The sequence below is a fragment of the Lutra lutra genome, chromosome 7, assembly GCF_902655055.1.
Source record: "Lutra lutra chromosome 7, mLutLut1.2, whole genome shotgun sequence".
Classification (NCBI taxonomy): domain Eukaryota; kingdom Metazoa; phylum Chordata; class Mammalia; order Carnivora; family Mustelidae; genus Lutra; species Lutra lutra.
This window is the reverse complement of record NC_062284.1, coordinates 16,752,018-16,776,569: the sequence shown is the minus strand read 5'-3', so window position 1 is coordinate 16,776,569 and position 24,552 is coordinate 16,752,018. Positions and strand designations below refer to the sequence as shown.

The following is a 24,552-nucleotide window of genomic DNA, read 5'->3' as shown; positions in this document are numbered from 1 at the left end:
TCCCTCTCTCGTTGTCTCTCTGTCAAATAAATAAATAAAATCTTTTAAAAAAATGCCAAGCCAATCTGAAATTTATAATCTTTTATTTGTTTAGGCAGAGAGGAAATCTGAAATATTTTAGGATCCTGTTAGTTTTCTTTTCTTTTTCTTTCTTAGCCACGTAAATCTCCCCCTGAAGCGAAGTCTTGTGTGTGTCCCGATTTGCAAAACCAGTCAGGAACATGACTGTTGGTCTCCCTCATTGCCCTTCCCAGCATGTGATGGCCCACAAGGTACCTCCAGGGGCATTAGATAGAGGCCACTGGTCACAGAGAGAGACTAGTTATCTCTCTTATCCCACACACATGTCTGCTGAGCAGGCAAACAGTTGGCAGAACCAGGACTGGAGCCCTAGGACCTTAAAATCCAGTCTAAAGATCAAATAATAATAATAATAGTAATCTTTTCTAAGACTTTTTAAATTTATTTGACAGAGGGAGAGAGAGATCACAAGTAGGCAGAGAGGCAGGCAGAGAGAGAAGGGGAAGCAGGCTCCCCGCTGAGCAGAGAACCGGATGAGGGGCTCGATTCCAGGACCCTGAGATCATGACCTGAGCCCAAGGCAGAGGCTTAACACACTGAGCCACCCAGGCACCCCTGTAATAGCTAATATTTACAGAGGGTCCATGACATGCCAGGAAAAATATTCCGTATAGTTACATGGTTGATCACATTTAATCTTGCGCTGATGGTGGGAGGTGGTATTATCTTTGACGTACACAGAGGAGACTGAGTCCCTTTGTCACACAGCAGTCAATAAACAGCAGAGCTGGGACTTCAACTCACTTCTGTCTCACCCCGGAGTGTCCTCTAATGTGAACACTACCTGCTCTCTCATGCCATATCCCCAAAACAAAGGATGAACTTAAGCATCTCAAGATTTTAAACACTTGATTCTCCCTAAAACCACTTTTTTTTTTTTTTTTAAGTAGACAGGCAGACATGACTTGGGCCCTTAAAAATGTGGCCAAGCTGGCGCATAAATGGGCATAGGCTATTTCTAAAATGTTGCTTTAAATTTTGCCAGCATAACTTCTAGGCTGGTCGTTTTGTTTGCTTGTGAATGTAGTTCTGAGACTATTTATGTGCAGAGGAATGCCACTGCTTTGCATTGAATCCCTCCTCCTTGACTGTAAGCCAGGGGTGTCCTGGGGCTGCATCAGGGAACGCACACCCAGAAGGCGGTGGGAGGGGTGGAGGTAAATGATAGGCTTGGAGGGCTTGTTGATTTTTTGCATATCTCAAAAACATGTATTCCTGTGTTCGCCCGGAAACTAAAACTCATTACCGTTGATTCTGTTTCTTCATTCTCCTTGATACTTGTTTCAAAATGATCTCTAGTAAAGCCTAAGACCCAATTAAAGACTTATCTCTAGATAAATCGATCCCTATCCATGATGACCATCGTTGTCCAGCGTAAAGATGTGGAGGACAATCCCAGATAAAGGAAATAGGATCCCTGTCTTCTTTCCCTGGCTTGTTTAACATGGGTGCCAAATTGCAGATTGTTTGGATTAATCAAAAAAGCAAAACATGCCCCTCACCAAAGGACACAGACACGTGTCTGCTGTACCTCTGCTTCCGAATGCACTGTGAGACTTGAAAGTGAGCCAAAATCTGAAAATACTGGGTTGGGATAATGTTATATTTTTTTAGACACCTGGCTAATTTGATATAGAGTGTTTATACTTCATGTTTCTGGCAGTGGATGAAATCTGTAGGTGGTGGAAGATTTCCTGTAAGTTTTGCAAGTCCCAAGGGAGGAGAGTTACAATATGTACCCTCTGCGGTCACAGCCTCCTGAAGGGCCATTTCTTAATCCCCTATTGTTACATGGGTAGGTGAACGGTGGGTATTGCGGGAGGTGTCCTGTTCCCCCCCTGGCCTGTTGCGAGTTCGCAGGCACACTAGTGAAAAGATGTCAGAGTGGTCTTTTCAGGAATTCTAAATCTTGAGTCTTGCAGAAAGATCATCTTTGCCCTAAATGTGTACCCCGGTCAGAATTGCCGGCTACAATGCCTCGTGGGTGAAGCGGATATTTTGAGCATGACTGAGCTTATTAAGAGCCGGAGGCACTTCCTCTACTGGGGTTTAGAAATTTCAAAGGATGGGGGTTGGGGAGGAGGAATTATGGCAGGCACTCTGGAGAGCGCAGGAGGGAAGAAACAGGTCCCAAACGTGTCTGCTGTGTGCCTGCGGAGCTTGGGGTGGGCTGGGAATGGAAATTTCGGAAGCTCAGGTCTGCCCATCTGCGGCAGGAAAGAGTAGACTCCGGGGGAGATGTAGGCACCTTTCTTTAGATGGGGGGTAGAGGGGTGCAACTGAGGCAGACGTGCATTTAGTAGGCTTTACTTAGACCCAGAGAAGTAAGTTTGTGGAGTGGGGGACAGGTGCACTTGGAAGGAAAATACCTTATGAATAGGCAGATTCAGAATTGGAAAATGGGGGAAAATAATCCATCCCCAAATTTCCCAACCGCGGTGCATCCGGCTGGCTCAGTAGGTGAAGGGTGTGCCTCTTGGTCTCCGGGTTGTGAGTTCGAGCCCCACCTTGGGTGTAGATATGACTTAAAAAAAAAAAAAAGTCTAAAACAAGCAAACAAACAAAAATTGCCGGCTGTGTCAAAGAGGATGTGTAAGTGGATTGTCCTGAAAGGGGTCGTATGGTTTTTAGAGGTCCGAGAGATGCCTCTCTTTGCAGGTGAGTAGGAGGCCTGGGGACAGCACATTACTGTGTGGTGGGAGCCCTGGATTCGGGGCTCCAGAGATCAGTTCTCCTGTGTCCAGTGACTGACAGAGCTTCAGCTGTCTGCATTTCCTTTTCTGCCCGGGCCAAGTGAAGACAAGACTTTGGACTAGATGCCCCGTTGTGGTTTGCTTTCAGCTCCAGACCAGGGAGGACTCTCTCCTTGGGGCATTCACCTCCCTTTAGAGATGCTTCCAGCCAGGCAATGAAGCAAAACAAAGGCAGGCAGCTCCGCCTGGGGGTGGAGTGTGGCCTTAGGTGAGAGGTCCTCCCGGGTGAATGGGAAACCAAGAAGCCTTTTCCTCCTGCAGGGCACTCCACTTAGCAAGCATTGCACAGAGCCTGGCTCCAGCTGCAGCAAACGAATGCTTACTTCAGTCTTTACCCTGGGCTTCAGGTCACTCTGATTGTTTGCAAAACATGTTCTTTTTTTTTTTGTCCCTTGCCAGTACTTGTTCTCTCTGTGAGTAAGCCACAAACGGGTCCTGAGGGATCCTGTGAGGAGGGATCCAGATTCAGTTAGCGGCAGGGCGCTGGGGCCTCCCCACCCTGGCCTCCCAGGCCGTCTGTCTGCTCGGGATGAGGATGCCCCCGGGACGAGGATGCCCGGGGAATTCAGTAGACAGCAGTTGTTGGAACCCAAGTTCATGGAAGTTGCCGCAGCGCTCATTCCTTTGAAGGACAAAGACGAGGGACCTCTTTAACATTTTCAGATCCCTGTCTTCAGTTTATTCAAGTCCAGGGCTTGGGATAGATTTTTGAAGAAGAGCTTTGTGCTTGAGAAACTTCCTTTTCTTTTCTCTATTTCTTTCTCTCTCTTTTTAAAGCAACTTAGCCAGTTTGGGGTTTTCAGTGTTTCGGGAAAGGGTTAAAAAGTTGACTTGTGCAGCACAGTCACGTGTTCTAAGTCCTTCCCGATCTCCTGGATCCCTTCATTTTCACGAGTAAACCTTATACCCTCTCGGGGTATGCCGAACATGTGGCCTCGTGGGCACAGTCATCCTCGCCGGGGCTGGGGAGCAGTTGGACCCCTTTATGTTTATGAACTTCTTGTGCAAATCGCCTCAGTCTTAAGGCCAAGGATGGAAAGAAAGAATGATTCTTGGACGTGGTTTCCAAGTTTGGAGCCTCATTTCTGTTTTACACGATAGAGCTGTCCTGCTTGTTTTTTTGTTTTGTTTTGTTTTGTTTCGTTTTTATATAAAATTAGCCCTAAGTTAAGTTCTTCCATCGCTTGAAGAAAATTCCTTTGAAGCCTGAAAAGTCAGACTGTGTGGTATGTAACAGATAGTGTTTGGGAGGCAGTGAAGAGATAAAAGATGTGGGGTAGGGGGAAGGTTGCTCAGACCAGAAGGGGAGAGAGACCCACCTGTCCCCCAGCACTCGCTGGGTTGGCTGCCCATCATCCCTTCAGCCTGGCCTACAGTGGTCAGGTCATTTCCTGTGCTTCAAGGCCCATGATGGGCAGTGCTGGAAAAGGAGACCCCTGAACTTTGCTCCCTGCTTTACAGAGCTAACCGTAGGCCTTACCATATTTTGCTTCACATTCCAGTTTTCTTAGAACCCTAAGTGATGTGAGGCCTGCAGCGCTACAATTCACTTTACAATTTGGATAGTACTCTGGGAAAAAGCCGAATATCTAAAATCAGAAATGATACTAGATATGCAATGATTCAGAGATCAAATAAAAATATACTCTCTGAGGTTTCCTATTTAATTGGAAAAAGCAGAAGGTACCCGGGAGCCCTTCTCCATGGGGTAGTTACAACTGAAACACACTCTTTCAACTAGCTTTTTACACATGAGATGCCTATTTGGGCAGTTCAGTTCAACCCAATTTTATTGACCACTTATTAAAAAACCAGGACCAAGAAATTCAACTACGAGGGTTAATTTTTTTTTTTTTTTTTTTTTTTTTTTACCTTGGGGGAAGGGGAGTCTTAAACTTGGAATCAACCTTCCCAAAGTATAGAGTCAAGATTCTTTTCCCCCACACTAGGTGGGGCCTGGGTGGCTCAGAGGGTTAAGCATCTGCCTTTGGCTCAGGTCGTGGTCTCGGGGTCCTGGGATTGAGCCCCACATTCAGGCTCTGAGATCAGTGGGAATCTGCTTCTCCCTCTCCCTCTGTCCACCCCCCCTCCCCCGCTCCTGCTCTCTCTCCCTGTCTCTTTCAAACAAATACATAAAACCTTTTTTTTTTTTTTTTTCTTTCAAAGAAGGGCACCTGGGTGGCTTGGTTAACCATCTGCCTTTGGCTCAGGTCATGACTAGGATCGAGCCCCACATTGCATCGGGCTCCCTGCTGGGCGGGAAGCCTGTTTCTCCCTCTCCCACTCCCCCTGCTTGTGTTCCTTCTCTCACTGTCAAATAAATAAATAAAATCTTTTTAAAAAAAAAAAAAAAGGAAAAGAAAAGAAATAGATTTTTCCCCACAGGAAACTGACAAAATTATAATTTCCAACACAACTGGATTTGTATCGCTAAGATGGGATTGTAGCACTTTTAACGCTTTCCGGGAAGGCCAATAACATTTTTATTTTTAAGATTTTATTTATTTATTTGAGAGAGAGAATGGGAGAGAGAGAGCATGAGATGGGGGAGGGTCAGAGGGAAAAGCAGACTCCCCGCTGAGCAGGGAGCCCAATGCAGGACTTGATCCCAAGACTCCAGGATCATGACTTAAGCTGAAGGCAGTGGCTTAACCAAGTGAGCCACCCAGGGGCCGAAGGGCAATAACATTTTGATCAATAACATTTTGATCAATACTGCTGCCTCCGCCAACCACCACCACCTCCACCACCCACAACCATAAAAAACTAAACAAAATCAAATATAAACCAACAGAATTCTGCGGGAATGACAAGGTATTTTTGGTTTGGGTCTTTTTGTTTTTATTTTTGTTTTTTGTTTTTTTAGATTTTGTGCGTGTGTAATAATCTTTGCAAGGACACGCCAACATTCTACATTTGTATGTTTTTCCAGGGCACTTCTGAATTGTCAACTAGATGAAATAAAAGTTGGGTGGGTTTTTGTGGATGTAGGTGTTCTGTGGGCCAGCTCTCCAGGACTGGTCCTCAGAAGGTTTGTGTGGTAATTCTGTGAACCAGAATGTATGCTCGTCTGGGACACCCTGTTCCCTTCTTTCCCGATAACAGAGCTTACTGTACTTGGGAAGTCTAGTGAATCTTTTGTGGTTTTTCCACAGTAGTAAAAGTACTTTAACTTTGGGAAGCGGGGCCAGCAATCAGATTAGATAATGGAAAAGAATGACGTGGTTGTAGCATAACATATGGTCTGAAAGAGATGTTTATAAGTCCGAAAGTGTGCCGTCAGGAAGTAAAAGGATCAAAGGAGAAAGGAACAGAGAAGCTGGAGAGGTAGAATGATTAAAAGCCTACTGCTATTACCCATGCTCCTCAGGTAGATTCCGTTCCAGAAAGAGGGAGCATTTTTCTCTCAAGCCACCCCCATTTTTTTTTTTAAGATTTTATTTATTTATTTGACAGAGAGATAGAGAGCAGAGCAGCAGGCAGAGAGAGAGGGAGAAGCAGGCTCTCTGCCCAGCAGGGAGCCTGACACAGGGCTCCATTCCAGGACCCTGGGATTACAGCCCGAGCCAAAGGCAGACACTTAACCAACTGAGCCACCCAGGCACCCCTAAAAATGTTTGTCAAGGCACAATACTGTGTTTAAAAAAACATATAACCGAGATGCCTCGGTGGCTCAGTCATTAGGCATCTGCCTTCGGCTCAGGTCATGATCCCAGAGTCCTGGGATCGAGCCCCATGTCGGGTTTCCTGCTGGTGGGAAGCCTGCTTCTCCCTCTCCCACTCCCTCTGCTTGTGTTCCCTCTCTCACTGTCTCTCTGTCAAATAAGTGAATAAAATTTTAAAAATAAACAAATAAATAAAAAGCATATACATCTTTGGGGCGCCTGGGTGGCTCAGTTGGTTAGGTATCCAACTCTCGATTCCAGCTCAGGTCATGGTCTCAGGCTTGTGGGATCCAGCCGGGCATCAGGCCTGCTTGGGATTCTCTCTCTCTCTCTCTCTCTCTCTCTCTGTCCCTTCCCTCCTATGCCTGCCCCCTGCACTCTCTCAAAAAAGTAAAAATAAAATAAAATGAGAAGCATATACATCTTAAAGGGCTCAAATTGAAATAATTAGTAAAAACTTAATCTCCCAAGAAAATGGACCAAAGACATTGAAAGTTAATTCACGCGGTTGTGCAAATGACCACGAAATAGGATGGGAGAGGAGGAAGGAAAAAAAAACAAACCAAAAAACCCCAACCTCACTGGCAGCCCCAGACCTGAGACAAGAAACCTATTACCCCTTCTGACATGAGGAAAGAAAGAGAATGGGTTTAGGGGCCATTCTCCCTTTCCTTTTACAAAGCGGGGCACTTTCAAGGCTGTCTCAGAGAATGTGCTAGGGTCTCTAGAAGCATTTTCCAAAAGAGGATGCCGAGAGGGCTTTGGAAAATTCTGAGGTCATCAGCTAGGTGTGTGTCCCCCCAAGGGGGCAGCTTGGGAGGAACCGTTCATATTTATTTGCTCCACACCCGTGAGGAGTCTGCACTGTGATACGCGCGCATGCGCGGGCGTGTGTGTGTGTGCAGGTGTGCATTGCACACATGTCAATTCCACACATACTGGAGACCTCTACTTCCACAGATGCGTTTATCACCATGTCCTGATTAAAAGGTTCACTTGTTGATGAGTTTTACCCAAAACATGGCCTGTTGGTCTCTGCAGTGTTGTTCCCTGCAAGGGGTTGAACTCAGTGAATTCATTTAAATGATGTTGATGTAAATGGTTATGTATGTGGAAAGGGGCTTTTGCATGGGGGATTGGAGCAGTGTACCTTGTGGACCGCCAGTGCCCACCAAAATAAGTAGGAAGGAGGGGTGTGTGTAGCCATAGCTGTTAGCACGGAGCTCCTCACGGGTTTGTGCAACAGACAGTCTATCAGGAGCATTGATACTTGGTCAACACGAGTGAGGCACACCATTGCCCAGAAATGGGCCCTCACACCGGTTTTAAGAGCTGTAGCCAAAACCACAGAGCTGGAGGCCTCTCCCTCCGAGCTCGGCCTCCACTTGGACAAAACAGCCCCCAATTTGTCCCTACGGGACACAGGCCTGCCTTGTTAGGAAATCAGCAAAGTTTAGGAGCCCACAATACCTCACATAACTCTGTGTACAGTAACACAGAGTGGAAATAGGGCTGTAAGCACGAGCAACCAGACAAGTTATAAATATAGAATACTCGCTCAATTCCACTTTAGTTAGTCATGGAGGGACAGTGTGAGTTTTATAAACTTATAAGGAATATACAAACAGTTCCAAATTTAAAATAACTTGGAGTAATTTTTAAGTGTGTGAAAAGAATATTTTTTCCACCCTGTCCATTTAAGCATCTGTGACAGGCAGTAGTAAGTGATGGGTGTCTTTATGGGCTCACGCCTGGCGGTTGCAGCACTGGGGAGAGTCTCCAAGGAATCACCCATTTGACAGTGAAAGACTCAAAAAAAAAGATGGAGGTTGGGGGTGTGGGTTGTGTATGAGGCAGACACTCGGTGTTCCCATGGGAAGAAGCAGGTACTGGCTGCCCTCACCAGAGACTTTCTGGACCCCTGAAGTCTATCCCCTTTTTCCTCAAATTTTCCCCCATTGGAACTTACCTGTGTCTCCCAAATTTGTATGTAGGCTTTGAATAAGAGTTTACTTTTTTAAAGATTTATTTATTTATGGGGGGGCAGAGAGAATCTCCAGCAGATTCCCCAGTGAGCACAGAGCCTGCTGCTGGGCCTCGAGCTCATGACCCTGAGATCACAACCTGAGCCAAAGTCACGAGTCAGACACTTAGTGGACTGAGCCATCCAGGCACCCCTCAATTTGTGAATTGGGTATAAATTCTATCTCAATAAAGCTGTTATAAAAAATGTGTAAAGGAAGAAAAAAGTCACATAGCCCACCCACAGTAACCAAAACCAGCTCAGCCAGAGGAGGGTTCCTGATCTGCCTTCCGCTTCTCGCTTAGCTTTGCTATTCCTTGTGATTCCACATTGTATCTTTCAACCGATGGCTGCCCTTTCTTTACTCTTACTATTTAGCACATGAAATTTTTACTGAATGGTGCTGTCTGTAACTTTACCCCTTTTGGGTTTCTTGCTGCTTTTTTTCTTTTTCTTTTTTTTTCTTTCCTTTTTCCCCCCCCATTTATCCCCATGCTCTGCCCAGCACTACTTCTTGGATCTTGGAGACTTCAGTGTTTCAACGAGCACTGTCTGTAGATTATTATTTCTTTTGCTTATTAATGAAATAGTCACAGATGCATTCAGTTGCCGGTGTGAAGTGCTTTCCCAGACCTCCTGGCTTACCTTGTGTACTAGACGGGTGAGGTCTAATCTCAGAGCTCGACTATTTCTTATTTCTGTAAGCCTTGATTTTGTGTGTTTATGTGCCTGAGAGAAAGGCACAGAACTGGGTTTTTTTGTTTTGTTTTGTTTTTTCCTCCTCCCTGACCAAATTTTCAGTCTTTTCTTTTAATCTTTTTTTTTTTTTTAAATAAGCTTGTGCAAATGATATTCTTCCTAAGTAAATCAATGACAGAATGACCTTCTAACATTCTTTTTTTTTTTTCAGCATAACAGTATTCCTTGTTTGTGCGCCACACCCAGTGCTCCATGCAATCTGTGCCCTCTCCAATACCCACCACCTGGTTCCCCCAACCTCCCACCTCCTGCTGCTTCAAACCCCTCGGATTGTTTTTCAGAGTCCATAGTCTTTTAATCTTTTTTTAATTTAAAAAATTTAATTTTTTTTATAAACATATAATGTATTATTAGCCCCAGGGGTACAGGCCTGTGAATCGCCAGGTTTACACACTTCACAGCACTCACCATAGCACATACCTTCTGCAATGTCCATAACCCCACCACCCTCTCCCGGCAACCCTCAGTTTGTTTTGTGAGATTAAGAGTCTCTTATGGTATGTCTCCCAATCCCATCTTGTTTCATTTATTCTTTTCCTATCCCCAAGCCCCCATGTTGCATCTCCTCTCCCTCATATCAGGGAGATTATACGATAGTCTTCTTTCTCTGATTGACTTATTTTGCCAAGCATAGTACCCTCTAGTTCCATCCACGTCATCACAAATGTCAAGATTTCATTTCTTTTGATGGCTGCATAGTATTCCATTATATATATAATCCCACATCTTCTTTATCCATTCATCTGTTGATGGACATCTAGGTTCTTTCCATAGTTTAGCTATTGTGGACATTGCTGCTATAAACATTCAGGTGCACATGCCCCTTCGGATCACTATACCAAATTTTCAGTCTTGCTGAGACGGATGAATTGGTGAAGAATATGAACTCTGGTTATCTACTCTCATGAGTAAGACTTACTCGGTTGACATGGGTTCTGCAAGCCATGGAGTCTCCCTGGGTCTTGCTGGTCTGGCCTCCCGATAGCACGGTCGTGTATATGGAATTGCATTGGCCCACCAGAATGTGTGCTAACGCCGTGCCTTTCACGATGGGAGCTGCAGCTTTCGTGTTGTGACTTGAGCAGTGACATTTAATGATAAACCCGACAGGTCTCAGCCTTACAAATTTGTGCTAGAAGAAATGTCCTTGAGGGTTCTACTTGCTATGACTCAGTAAACAAAGAAGGCTTAGTGGGCACACATTATCTCCTTAATATCACCTGGATGCTTGCCTCCTTGCCACCGTGTCATGTTTCATGGGTTTGTCCTTCCTTCTGACTGTTACACCTCAGGGAGGAGAAAAGGGCACTAGGACTTGAGATTGATTCATTTTTTTTTCCCCTGATGGGGGCATGCTTAAAAAGAAAACCTTAAAAAGAAACCCTTTCCTTTTAGACCACACAGACCAGCTGAAACATCGTGCCACCGCGGGACAGAGTGGGTGAAGAGGCTGTCCGCCCACATCTGGCAGATCTAGCCCACATTTATAGCTTAACAATGATTAAACTAGACTGTTAATAGCCCTGGACAGTGATTAAATCTCTGTGTCTCCGTTCGGTCACTTACAAATGAGAATGGTGATACCCCGTGTGATTGTTAGGAAGATTGCATTAACGTATATAAGGTACTGAATAGGCTGTTGGGCACGTGGAAAATGTCCCCAGGAACGCTGACTTTATGTTAACAGGGAGACCTGTATTCAGATCAGAGTTGTATCCAGACAGGAGAGACTCAAACCGTTATTGTGAAAAAGAAGAGAGGAGTCTTCGACAATGAGAAGCTCAGAATGAGCCTTCTTGGTGTGATGATGATAGTTCTTTTAAAGACCATGCAGAGATCACTCCAAGCATACTGCCTTGGTCATGGACGGCCACCACGGGTCTCCTAGTCCTCTCGTATGCCACAATGCCCCAACTTTCTACTGTGTTAAGAGCAGGTTTGGGGGCAGGTGTTAAGAAGCGATGGTATTCATGGGTATTGCATGAGCTATGACTGAGTAAGGCACTCAGAGGGAGGCCAGGATAACTGTCTCGGAATTTTGAGCCTGCGTGTTTGAAAGTCTGACCTATAAAGAAGAAAGCCTCCGCTTCCCCTGAGTATCAGACAAGCTGAATGAGGCCTGGGGAGCATGTCAGGGAGGAAAATGCATTCTTGTTGGGTAGAAGGAACAACTTGGTCACACTTGGTGCTGCCTAACAGTTGGAGTAGCACTTTCTCTAAGGTAACCGACCCCCTAGACATTGCTTGAAGGCCCACCTAGATTTTTACAGAGAAATATCTGAGACAGGCATGAGATATGCATGACCTTGAGACTACCTTTCCACTCTAAGACCCTGTCCTTGGATAACGGGGATGAACATGGCTGTGTAAGTGCTTGTTGCTTCTAAACTGAGGACAGATCTAATGGCCCTCGGAGCTTCTGCTGGCACACTTGGGAGAGAGTGGAAGGTTAAAGAAGACAGTTGACTGGGGAGCTGCAGGTGTGGGAGGGGGGAGTGGTGAGGAGCAGAAGGATGTGACTTCTTGCCCCCCTCTACAAACCTCAGTGTTTCAGAACGTTCAGATGTTAGTCAACTCAAGGATGCTTTGTCCAGGGGCCTCCCTGTTAGGAAAGAAGCAAACTGGGAACTGGGTCTTGAAAACCACTTCACGTTGCAAAAGAGGAACTCCTTCGTACACGCTTGGGAGAAAATGAGAGCTTTCGGGTACCTTATGTTCAAAAAACTGTGGCCCACCTCTTTTGCCCACCAGCCTTTCTGCGCTCGCTGCCAGTTCTGTTCCCCGGGCCTCTCTCTGTCTCTGCGCATTCCCAGAGCCCCAGTTCTCACTATAACCTCCCAGTGGGCGCACTGAATACTTTTGGTTCCAAAAAGAGAAGGCGAAGGATCTTTAGGATTCTAACCATGAAAACGTCTCTCTGGCTTGCAGCGACTATGGTACGATTTTCTCCAGCACAAGGAGCAGGTTTCTTTTGGCATGGAGAGGAGAAACATTGTTGCAAATGTGACTTTCTCTTGAGAACATTTAAGACACCCAGATTCCCACTTGAACTTTCTTTTGCCATGGGTAACTAACCGATTCGGTTTATCACCAGCCTACAGTTTCTCAGGCAGAAGCTTGTCTGGGAGTTGTTTCAAGCTCCACCTGGGATTTCTAGGTAGTGGTTCTCTGGAGTTTTCCATTAGTCGGTTCTCAGGATGTCAGGAGACTTGACAGTTGATTCTTCTCAAAGGAAGGCAGTCGTCCTCCCTTTGAGAAAATTGCGCTTTGCTTTATATACATACACTACACATGTGCACACACACACATGTAAGCATTTAGCTCACACGTGGTTGTACAAGGATCATTTTAGTTTTATTTCACGGTTTCTAAGCATTTTCACATAAGCCTACTTTTCCAGGCTAGCTGACTTGTTTAGGGAACTACAGACAAATATGCTAGGATCAAATATAGCTGTTCTCTCTGAGCCGGAGAAACCTTGATATTCCCCACCACTCCACTCCCATTGATAGAGGTCTTTGCTTGGGGGGACGTATGGGGAGGAGGATGTGCTTGTGGATAAAAGGGAGGAGAGACCGAAGACAATTTTAGAGGGTGACAGCATCCGCTGTCCACCAAGCAGCACATCTCAAACTAATCTCTCTCCCTCCAAAAACAAAAGCTGGCCACTCTTCCCAGTGGCCATCTCCAGATAGATCATTCATCTCCTGCATCTCTGATCTCTAGATCTCCCTGATCTAGACCAGCATCGTGGCTCACGGAAACGGCTGCCGTGACTCCGTGGGTCACCCTTCCGTTCTGTGTTCCACTCAGCAGCCAGAGTGATCCTTCTAAAATGTGTATGTGCTCATGGGACGCCCTGCTTAGAATCCTTCAATAGCAGCATCCCTTTCCTCTTTAAGAGGGGTCCAAACTGCCACTCGTGGGTTAAAAGGCCCTTCTCACCTCTCCCTGCCTCTGGTCTCGCCATCTTTCCTGTCTCCCGCACCTCTTCCAGTCCAGTCGGTCACCCATTCATCCTGAGTCTGGTTCACTTGGCCCGTGCTCCCCATCAGCCCTGCCAACACCCCCATGCACCTGCTAGCTCCTACTGGCTTTTCAAGCTTGGGCCTGGTTGTCCCTTCTCCTGGAAAGCCCTCCTCACTGGTCCCTTGCTTGCCTCTCTTGGTACTCCCATTGCCTTCCTTCAGGGTGGGGAGTCCCCCAGGGGGGAGGAGTGCTGCCTATCTTATGCTTGCCTGTCTGTAGGACCTAGCCTGGGGCCTGGCTCATAAGGCTGATATTTTAACAGTCAAAAGGAGCCTTTCTCATCCCCTCACCTGTGGCTAAGTACTCCCTGCAGGACCATGCCTACAGCCTTGAGTGGACCTGGGCGTTCAGCTGACCCGGCTGGGGTCCACCCTCCATGGACCTCCATGGATGGAGTCACCTCCTCCCTTGGCAGGACAAGAAAACTATAAAATTTCTCTGCCCCTCTACGTCCCCGATGCACTTTGGAGCTGAAGTACACTTTTCTGGAGTTAGTAGCGACTCACCTTCATGCATAACGATGCGTGTCAAATAGGAAAGACGTCCCTTTCTTTATATGGAACAATGCTGTGTCACTTAGGGGAGCCCAGAAATAACTAAGATGTCTCTAAACCAGCCTGTGTTTGAGTCAGAAGCTTGACCTCATTCAAACATCCATGAACTTATTTCCATTCTTTCAAAATTATTCGGGATACAACAGTGACTTAAGTGGCCCCCTTTCCATTTTTTGTTTCTTAAGAAGAGATTGAGTTCTCCACCTTCTCTTCCAGTGAGAACACTTTATAATTGTATGCTTTTAAAAATGGTTGCTCTTGAGTAAAGATGGTTAAGGAACTCCCTGGGAAGAACAAAAATAAATGTAAAAAAAAAAACCCAGAAAAAACTTAGTGAATATAAGGACACTGGGGAGGGAGGGAGTTCAAGGCTGATGTGCGACTCATTTCCTGTCCCCCAAAATGAAGAGAATGAGCCTTTACATCCAGCACCTTTATTTTTATGTGACGGTGACCCCAAATCAATCCTTTTAGCGGTAGATATGGGACATGCTGTTAGCTTTTCCAACAGCTTAGATCGGGTTTGATTTTTATTGTTGGTCGTTCTAAGAATTCCAATGAGGAGAAAGCTCTCGTGGGTACAGTAAATTTGCTTTTCCCCCTTTATATTTGTAGTTCATAGCAGCCTCCATTTTCCCTTTATTTTGAAAAGTACAAATGCCTTTAATCACATTAGGTGTGTTCCTTCTCCATGGACGCCGGGGAAGAGGCTCCCTTCCTTTCTCCCATAGCTCCATAATTGGAAATTTGGTAACTGCACTAAATTTTAAGTTTTGGCATTTGTATGGAACAGCCATCCATCTGCTGGCGAGACGCACTGCCCAGGGCTTTTTGAGAAATCCCTTAATAGTCCTAAACACTAATAATATTTATATACATTGAGATGAGACAAAATTTACAGCAGACTTCTGGGGCTGACCCCGGGACTCTCTAACCCTGAATTTCCTGCGTGTTCTCCCGCCTCCCAGAATCCTCGGGTTCTGCTGTGGCCAGGGGGTCTTCTGTCCCTGGAGCAGTCTCTTATTTACAGATTTTGTGCTCCAGCAAACAAGTTACCTCTCCTTTCTCCTCCCTCCCCATCATACCCCACCCTTACTCCCCTCGAGTCATCGATACATGTCTTGCTGTTTGGATCCCATACCATAAAGGAACCCCTTGATTTGTGATCCCTTTAAGAAGAATTGTTCTGCTTATAAATAACAAGATTTCACCTGATTTAAGCTTTGCTGAAATTCCTTCTGAAGGAGCTCTCCTTGATGAAACAAAAGGCTGTTTTTCCCAGCCTGTGTGCTGCTTGTGGGAAGAACTGACGGACCGTGTTTTCCACGTAACATGCGCCTTGGAAAGGGTCTCGGGGGGGACCGCTGCCCAGAGATGCCGTTGCCGTCGGAATGAGAAAATACTTTGTCAGGTTTGGGGGATTTCTTTTTCTTTCTCCTACTGGAGATGCCCAACATTTGCATGTGGACATAGCTGATTCCCAACAAGAGCACAGGGATTTTTTTTTTTTCTATGCTTTTAAATGCTCTTGAGTTTTTAGTACTCTTTAATATTAATGCCTGCCACTTAACGATCTTATATAGCGTGTTATTTAAATTATAAGTGAGGGAAAGGGGGCTTGGTGACCAGATAGTGGCCCCCGTTAATTTCTGTTGATGATCGTGAGATTTTTCATCAGTTTTCCCTTCCTCCAATCACAAAGCTCGGTGGTGGCCGATGGTGGGGACTTCAGGGCTCTGAGTGAGGGGGTGCTCGTGCCAGCATTCGAGACTGTGAACACAGGGTTCTTCAGCCAGTTTCATGTTAAGCACACGAACCTATGGGTCTGTTAATATTACAGAAACCTTGTTGGGGCCACATAACAAGGCTGTGTCTCTCCTCTCCCCTTACCTGATCCCTCTTCTGTCAGCTCGGCCCCCTCAGGTCATGGTGCCCTCTGTGCAGCTCCCAGACAACCTTTCCAATATGAAAAGCTGCCTTTGTTGCTCTTCCCCTGCCTAAAATCTCTGGTGACACCCATCACCCACCAGTTGGTGACTAGCCTCCTGCTATCTTCACGGGCACCCAGTCCTCCTGCCACAGCGACTGGATTGCCTTTACGCACATTGACGTGTGATTTCCTCCATGTTCTTCTTTATTCTTCTCCTCCTTGTCTTTCACCTTTCATCTCCAGCCTAAGCATCTCTTCAAAACCATCCCTGATGCCCAGGGCGCGCCATGAACCTGCACTCGACCCTGTACTTCCCTGGCATATCGCCCATTCCTCGAGGGCGGGGTCTGGCACGCAGGTGTGGGATGTTGCTGAATAAACACTTGCTAAATGCATCGACAACCGGCGGGTCAATGGACTTCTGTTCCCGTTACTACTTTAAAAACCTGAACTAAAAGACACACAATGTATTTGTTTCCTTAGATCTTGAGCCTTGAGGTTAACCTCCATACGGGATAGATTTGAAATTAAATAGTCACGGAATCTATTTGATAATATTAGATGTGTTCAGGTATGAGATCTGATGGGAGAGAATGTGCTCGTATGTGTGTGTGTGTGTGTGTGTGTGTTTGTGTACCTTTACTACAAATACGCTAGAGTTGTAAATTCAAATTAGTGTCACCCTCCTCAAGATGATCACCCGGGTGGACAATATATGTATCGCCACATTTTTGCAACTCCTATCTGTAACACCTACTTTTTCAGGGTGCTTAGAGATACTTACTCCTTGTTATTTATTGTGTAGCTTAGTTTCTGGAAATAGCCAGAAGTCATTGAGGCAATTCTGGTAAACAGAAGTGATACAAACCAACGGGAATGGTTTTCTTATTTGCTTGTAAGTAGCTCTGAAAGTCTGTCTCAGTTGGGTGTAATGAACAGCAGGCACATATATAGGACAAAAATTTATTTCTCTCTCTAGAAAAAGCCAGGTCTAGAGGTAAGCAGTACAGGGTTAGCCTTTTGGCGGACCAAGATCCTTTTATCTTACTCTACCTTCTTAGTGGGCTACCTCATGAACAAGATGGCTGCTGGAGCATGATGCATTGCTCCTACATTCCAGCTGGCAAGGAGGAAGGGCACACTCACTGTTTTTAAGGCATCTTCAAGTAACTACTAACCAAAAAAGTTTTCTTATATCTCACTGGCTAGGACATACATTACTTCTAGCTACAAGAGAGGCTAGGAGATACAGTATCTAGCTGGGTAGCCAAATGCCCAATTAAAAATCAAGGTTCTATTATCAAAGTAGATAAAAAGAATAAATAATGGAAAGCAACCTACGGTCTCTGCAAAAGGATAATTTCAAAGGAGAAACTTGCAAAATTATTTTAAGAAGCTTGACAGTATCATGAGAATGTATCTGTTTTCTTCAGAGGTGACAGTGTTCATTTGAATGGCCAAGTTCTGATGTTCGTTTTTAAATTCACCTTTCCACAGTAAAATAGGAACTCTTGGGTGCAGTTAGTGGGGTGTAAATTGGTAAAAACTTTCCAGAAGATAGTTTGACCTGGTGAGGTCAATTCTGGAAATTGATCCTAAGGAAATAATTAAGATTTCTCATGAAGATCGCAGTGTTCATTGTAATAATAAAATGTCAGGAGTAAAGGAAATGTCTCATAGTAGGAGACAGGTTATAACTTACACTATACTGTGAGATGAAATGTAGCTGTTAAGTGATTATGGAATTTACAGTATATTATACCAAAAAAAAAAAAAATGGTTTCAGGATGGCTTGTTCCTTTTTTTTAGATATTTATATGTACATGCTCATGCATAGAAAGGGACCTGGGGCCGGGCGTCTGGACAGTTCAGTGGGTTAAGCCTCTGCCTTCAGCTCAGGTCATGATCTCAGGGTTCTGGGATCGAGACCCACATCAGGCTCTCTGCTCGGTGGGGAGCCTGCTTCCTCCTCTCTCTCTGCCTGCCTCTCTACCCACTTGCGATCTCTGTCTGTCAAATAAATAAATAAAATCTTAAAATCTTAAAAAAAAAGGGGGAGGGTCGGGGCACCTGAGTGGCTCAGTGGGTTAAGCCTCTGCCTTCGGCTCAGGTCATGATCTCAGGGTCCTGGGATCGAGCCCCGCATCGGGCTCTCTGTTCAGCGGGGAGCCTGCTTCCCCCTCTATCTCTGCCTGCTGCTCTGCCTACTTGTGATCTCTCACTCTCTCTGTCAAATAAATAAATAAAATCTTTTAAAAAAAAAGGGGGGGGAGGGGGGACCCACATGAAGTTATTGCTAAAGGGGGTATTTGGGGCAGATGGACTAGACGTCCTATATATTTTCATTTATCTGTGATCTCTGATTTTTTTTTAGCACATATTTTGTTTATAAGGAAAACAGTAATAGAATCTTCACTAAATAATATATGTCAGATTCAATAATATACATATTTAAATAATTTTGTTTTGTTTCCCAGCTCAAGAAAAAGTAGGAAACATATAATATAAACCAGATTTCATATTTGGTTGATTTATACTTTATTTGCTAGTGAGGCTAACAGCCCCACAGAGTGTGATCATTACATCGTTGTTATGGAAATAAATGCCAGCTCATCTACTTGGGATATGAATTGTGGATCTCTGCTTTTTAGACACTGCTTCCAGTAAAGTTTGGCAGAGTGGCTCAAAGGAGATGGTTTCTAATATGCTATGAGTGACTCCTCTGGGCTCAGAGACACTCTCCACTGCCCCCCTTTTTTTCTTATTTGAGAATAACAGACGCAGGGACTTGGTGTTATAATAGGTTAGGCTCTGGGAATAAGTTAATACCATCATTTTTGGGGAGCAAGAACTTTGACATAGAAACGGACACAAACTTTTCCTAAAGCCATTTTGTAAACCCAAATAGTATCACCTTTAATATTCCAGTTCATCATTTTTAAAACAAACGATTTTTTGAATGATTTAAAAATACTTGTAATAATATATATAATAAAATAATTTTTTAAGTAATCATTTCTTCACACTAAGGCTTTTCAAGGTATTTCATAGAACATGGTCATAATGCGGAGGAACAATACATCATGCCTTTAAAAGGAATAATACGCCTTATTGTTCCCATTGGGCTACTGCATTATCATGTTGGCCTCAGGCAAAGCTCTCATATGGATATTACTACCCCCATTGTATAGATGTATAGATGTGAAAAGAGAGGGTCAAGGTCAGAGAAGCTAATGACTCCTCAGGAGTACACAGAGAGGAAATAAGAGAGGCCGAACTCAAAACGCGGGGTATTTTCTCCCTGCCTTAATGAAACTGTGACTAGGGTCTGTAATACTGTCATTGCAAGTCTGCCGCGGGCTACAGAGCCCTGGGAAGCTCCGTTTGGGGATATCGTGGGTGCGTGGGCGGGCGGCGAGTGGGTGGTTGACCCGATCTGGTCCAGGGTGGCCAGTGACCCAGGACAAAGCAGGCCAGGCCTGGAGGAGGCAGTCCAAACCCGATCTCTCAGTCTCATCTGCTGTCCCCTCTGCCCCCACAGTGTGCCCGAGCGCGTGCGGGAAGCGCGCATGCACCGAGAACAACGAGTGCTGTCACCCCGAGTGTCTGGGCAGCTGCAGTGCGCCCGACAACGACACGGCCTGCGTGGCCTGCAGGCATTACTATTACGCCGGCGTGTGCGTGCCCACCTGCCCGCCCAACACCTACCGCTTCGAGGGCTGGCGCTGCGTGGACCGCGACTTCTGCGCCAACATCCCCAATGCCGAGAGCAACGACTCCGAGGGGTTCGTCATCCACGACGGCGAGTGCATGCAGGAGTGCCCCTCTGGCTTCATCCGGAACGGCAGTCAGAGGTCAGTCATGCAGCCCCCCACCATGGCCCCCAATACCCCCAGCCCCGCCCAACAACTCCCCCCTTCCCCCCCTTCCCCCCCGCAACCACAAAATAAAATGCATTTGTTTTATATTGTGTCTTAGAAGTGTACTGCCAAGCCACTTGAAGTTAAGTACGTGGCTTGCTGTGCTGGTCTAGGTACGTGGAGGTCACAGTCTCCCCTCCCTGCACTCACTAGGTTGCCTGCTAAGCAGGTGTGGGGTAAACCCGGGAGGACAGTACATTTAGGTTGTCCTTTCCCTGGTACCACCCAGCACCAGCTCTCTGAAGTCTTGGAGAGTGGTGGAGAGAAGAGAAGCCCAGCCCCAAACAGCGTCCTTGAGGCAGCCGGCAGGTCAGTCTGTTAGCACAAACTCTATCCTGTGCCTGCCCTAGCTGCCATGAAGAGTAACCAGGAGCTCACAGTAACCTGTTTTCCATTAGCACCTGTTCCTCTCTCTCTCTTTTCCTCAACTGTGCCCTTGTCTCAGTTTTTTCTGCCTCTCTCGTTTTCTGTCCTGAACATTGAGACTTTGCTTGGGACGCAAAGGTATTCTTTACAGCAAAAAGCATCCCTCTGGTGTATGTGGGCTGGACTCCTGTAAATTTGTTTTTGGTTTATGGTTTTTTTTTTTTTTTAATTTATTTTTTTTTTTTAAGATTTTATTTATTCATTTGACAGAGAGAGATCACAAGTAGGCAGAGAGGCAGGCAGAGAGAGAGGAAGAAGCAGGCTTCTGAGCAGAGAGCCTGATGCGGGGCTCGATCCCAGGACCCTGAGATCATGACCTGAGCCGAAGGCAGCGGCTTAACCCGCTGAGCCACCCAGGCGCCCCTGGTTTATGTTTTTGAGAAGGCAGTAGTGGCATTGTTTTAAAATACGGAACTGTAGCCCTGGAATCGAAAGACCAGAGGTTTGGGGTCGTTCTTCCCTCCTCTAGGTAGAGCAGAGAACTTTGAGGAAAGAACAGTTCAGTCGCCGTGGGCCAAATGCTTCCTTCATCTTCAAACCAAAGATGAAACTCCCATTCTCTCCCAACATTAGACACAGAGCAACTTTCCATCTGTTGTCTCGTCTCTACTGTTATAATAGTAAAAATTATTCTAAATACTTTTTATTTTTTATTTTTTTTTTAAAGATTTTATTTATTTATTTGACAGAGAGAAATCACAAGCAGGCAGAGAGGCAGGCAGAGAGAGAGGAGGAAGCAGGCTCCCCGCTGAGCGGAAAGCCCGATGTGGGGCTTGAACCCAGGACCTGGGATCATGACCTGAACCGAAGGCAGCGGCTTAACCTACTGAGCCACCCAGGCGCCCCTCTAAATACTTTTTAAAAGCGAAGTGTCCAAGGACTCCCAAAGGACTGTAAAGTGCAAATGCCACCCAGAATAAGTCTACCGCATTTTACTCAGTTTATTGGTAGCCTTAGAACTTACGAGGGCTTTCCCAGGACCCTGGGCCATGCCTGGAACCCAGATGAGGCTCAGCCATGGCTCCTCCTGGGAGCGGGAGAGAGATGGGACAGCTGGTGCATGAACGGGGGGTGGTACCATCTTTTGTCCTGGGGATACACTGTCCTGTGATGTAGTGGGGGCCAGCAAGAGGGGACTGCTGTGCATTTCAGCGGTCTTTCTCCCATGGCAGTGCATTTTCAAAGAACTGAGCTGTTTTTTTCCCTATCCATTCTTTTTTTTTCCCCCTATCCATTCTTATAGTCTGTTCAAAGCTACAGATATATCTCTTCTGTTTTAAAATAAAACACCCTGAAGAAAGAATAAATACCAACCTTTAAGACCTATTTGACACTGAGTTTAAAATATTTATTAATACCGTTTGTACCCTCGCTGTACCCGAATGGATTCAAGGAAGCTTGCTCTATAAACATGTAATCAGAGCACTTCCTTAGGAAAACATTTTTAAAGGGCTAGATGATTCCTAGACATTTTAGCAAAGGTGTTTGGTTCAGAAATTGCTGTTTGCATAAAACATCGGGGAAAGCTAAACATACACTTGACATTACGACCCAGAAGTCACACTTGTGGACACTCCTCCCAGAGAAATGAAAATGTATGTCCACGTAACAACATGTACACAAGTGTTCACGGCAGCTGCGTGCGTAATAGCCAAAGACAAAAGACAACTCAGATGTTCTAGGGAAATGGTTAGACAGACTGTGGTACATCCATGCTGTGGACTATTATTCAGCTGGAAAAAAAGAGCAAACTGTTGAAATACACAACGGCTGGGGGCAGATCTCAAGGACATTATGCTGTGTGGGGGGGAAAAAAAAGGTGATCTCAAAAGGTCCCATACTATAGAACTACATTTATATAACAGGCTCAAAATGACAACATTGCTGGGATGGAGGATAGATTAGTAGTCAGGAGGACGGAGTTAGGGATGTGAGGATAGGAGGTAGCTCTGTGGGAGATCTTCCTAAAGTACTCCGTATCTTGCCGGGGTGAAGATCACAAAAGGGATATAAGGTGACACGGAATTATGCATTCATTGTACCAGTGTTCATTTCCTGGTTTTGATATTCCATTTATAGTAATATAAGATGTTGCCATCTGGGATGCAGGGGGAAAGTACACTTTGTAACTTTTTGTGAGTCTGTGTTTCAGGATAGAAAGTTTTTTTTAAAGAAGGAGGGTGGAGGTATTACATGGTGTGTAGATAAGTTAGAATGAAAGACCAAAAAAACAACAAAAAAAGTGGAGACAGGAAGCTGTTACCCATAGTGGAAATAAGAAGGTTGCGTATGATGTTCTAGAAAAGAGAAATCTCCCCTTCTGTGCTTGGCCCAGTTCCTTGGGAAACCTTGCCTAGCATTCTCCCCATAAGAAATAGGAAAAGAGGGCGCCTGGGTGGCTCAGTGGGTTAAGCCGCTGCCTTCAGCTCAGGTCATGATCTCAGGGTCCTGGGATCGAGTCCCGCATCGGGCTCTCTGCTCAGCAGGGAGCCTGCTTCCCTCTCTCTCTCTCTGCCTGCCTCTCCATCTACTTGTGATCTCTCTCTGTCAAATAAATAAATAAAATCTTAAAAAAAAAAAAAAGAAATAGGAAAAGAGCAAGAAAATTTTGTTTACCTGTAAGTTTGTAAACAAAACAAATCCCTGCATCTCTGCCTTAGATAGGCAGTAAGGTTTCATTAAAACAAAACAACACAAAAGCTTTCATGTAAGCTAACACACACTGTTTCCTTCAATGTTTTTTATTTATCTTCACAAAGCTTAAAAGATCATTTAAGAACAATAATGACAATACACCTGGCTCTCCAATTCGCCGTCCTATTTATTTTACACACGCACACACACACATACACACACACCCAATAAGGTGGTAGCCTTTGTTTGGAAATCAACCCAACTTTGATCCTCGGTCTGTGGTTCAGCAGCCAGAGTAGCGTTCTGTCCGCCGTTTCGTAAATGAATGGTATATAAGCAGGAGAAGTGCCAATCTTGCTCCCTGATCCCTGACTCCTGACGGTCCTGCAGCATGTGTGGGATAGCACTGGAAATGGGAGTTTATTACAAAGTAACGGAAGTTCCTTGCTTTCAGCGCACATGCCGCGAAAACAACATTCCGATCAATTTACGAGTTTCTGCAAAACACTGTCAAGAAATAATTTCAGTTGTACATTAGCAAGAAAATAAGGGCTGTGTGTTCTTCCCCATGCATTTTGGAATTACTTGCTGGGTTTTGCTGGGATGCCTTGACTGCGAGAGTGAGACTCCCGTTAGTGGCAGAGACCTCACGGTCCCTTTCCTGGTCCTTGTCCAGTCTCCCAGCTTCTCCCCCAGGGTGTGCCAGGCAAGGCGGCATTAGAGAGCGGCCCCATTTTTCCTCGGGAGCCACCACTGTGTCCTTTCTTCAAGGCTGTTTTTCCCACATGGAACCAGCTGGCTCCCCAGCCGACAGCCTCTGATACACACATGCCTCAAGGATGCATCACATATTTTGTCTGGAAACAAGAGGCACGCTTTTCCTTTGTAGGCTCTTTCTTCTTTTGGTTGCAGTTTGAATGGCTGATCCTGGAGGGGTGGCTTTGGGATGAGAAACGGTGTGCCCACTTGAACCCTTCCCAACATTTGTTTTTGGTAATGTGTACTGCACAAACAACTTAGAATAAAAGCGTGTCTTCATGATTTTTTTTTTCTTAACTCAAGAAGCCTGACTCAGTTCTCCGTGTTTTTGGTTGATTTTTTATCTTCACCAGCATGTACTGCATCCCTTGTGAAGGTCCTTGCCCCAAGGTCTGCGAGGAAGAAAAGAAGACAAAGACCATTGATTCTGTTACCTCTGCTCAGATGCTCCAAGGATGCACCATCTTCAAGGGCAATTTGCTCATTAATATTCGCCGAGGCAGTAAGTATCCCGTCCCCCCCTGGAAACAGGTGGCCGTCCCCCCCACTCCAAAAAGGTGGTGGGACCACTTGGTTTTCTTTGGTTGACTTGCTGTTCCTTCCCCTCCATGACTCATACCTGAAACCTGGGCCTGGAAAAAACAGCATGGGGCATAAGCCTCGTGCTCAATGTGTGTTTTTTCGAGTTTCCCTCAAAGATTAAAAAAAGAAAAAAGAAAAAACCAGATTGAAAGGCAGTCTATTTTGCAGCTCCTGGCTCGGTATTTATTCACGCCCAGGATCATGGCTCATCTTTCTGTGAGGCCCGTCTCACGCAGGAGATGCACATCCCAGCACACACCAGCCCCAGAAGAGGCTGGGGGATCAAAAGTGTCATTCAGCAGCCGCCAGCTGGAGCCAGAGCCACACGGCTTCAAGCCCAAAGAGGTCTGGTTACCTGGGAGGTGTTGAGGAGACTGTGCAAAGGGAAGAAGTTAATGATACCCCTTTAAAATTTTATTAAGTCCAAAGAGTGGTTA

The 24,552-nt window shown here is 45.5% G+C and overlaps 1 protein-coding gene across 2 annotated transcripts in view; it reads left to right on the top strand.

Annotated features, from left to right (window-relative positions):
* The window catches only part of IGF1R (insulin like growth factor 1 receptor), a 302,105-nt gene that overhangs the window by 214,532 nt on the left and 63,021 nt on the right, over positions 1 to 24,552 (top strand). For both annotated transcript variants that reach the window (XM_047738742.1, XM_047738743.1), the window contains 2 exons: positions 19,336 to 19,648; positions 23,887 to 24,035. In XM_047738742.1, coding sequence (XP_047594698.1) covers positions 19,336 to 19,648; positions 23,887 to 24,035 — 462 coding nt within the window. The remainder of the gene's footprint in view (positions 1 to 19,335; positions 19,649 to 23,886; positions 24,036 to 24,552) is intronic.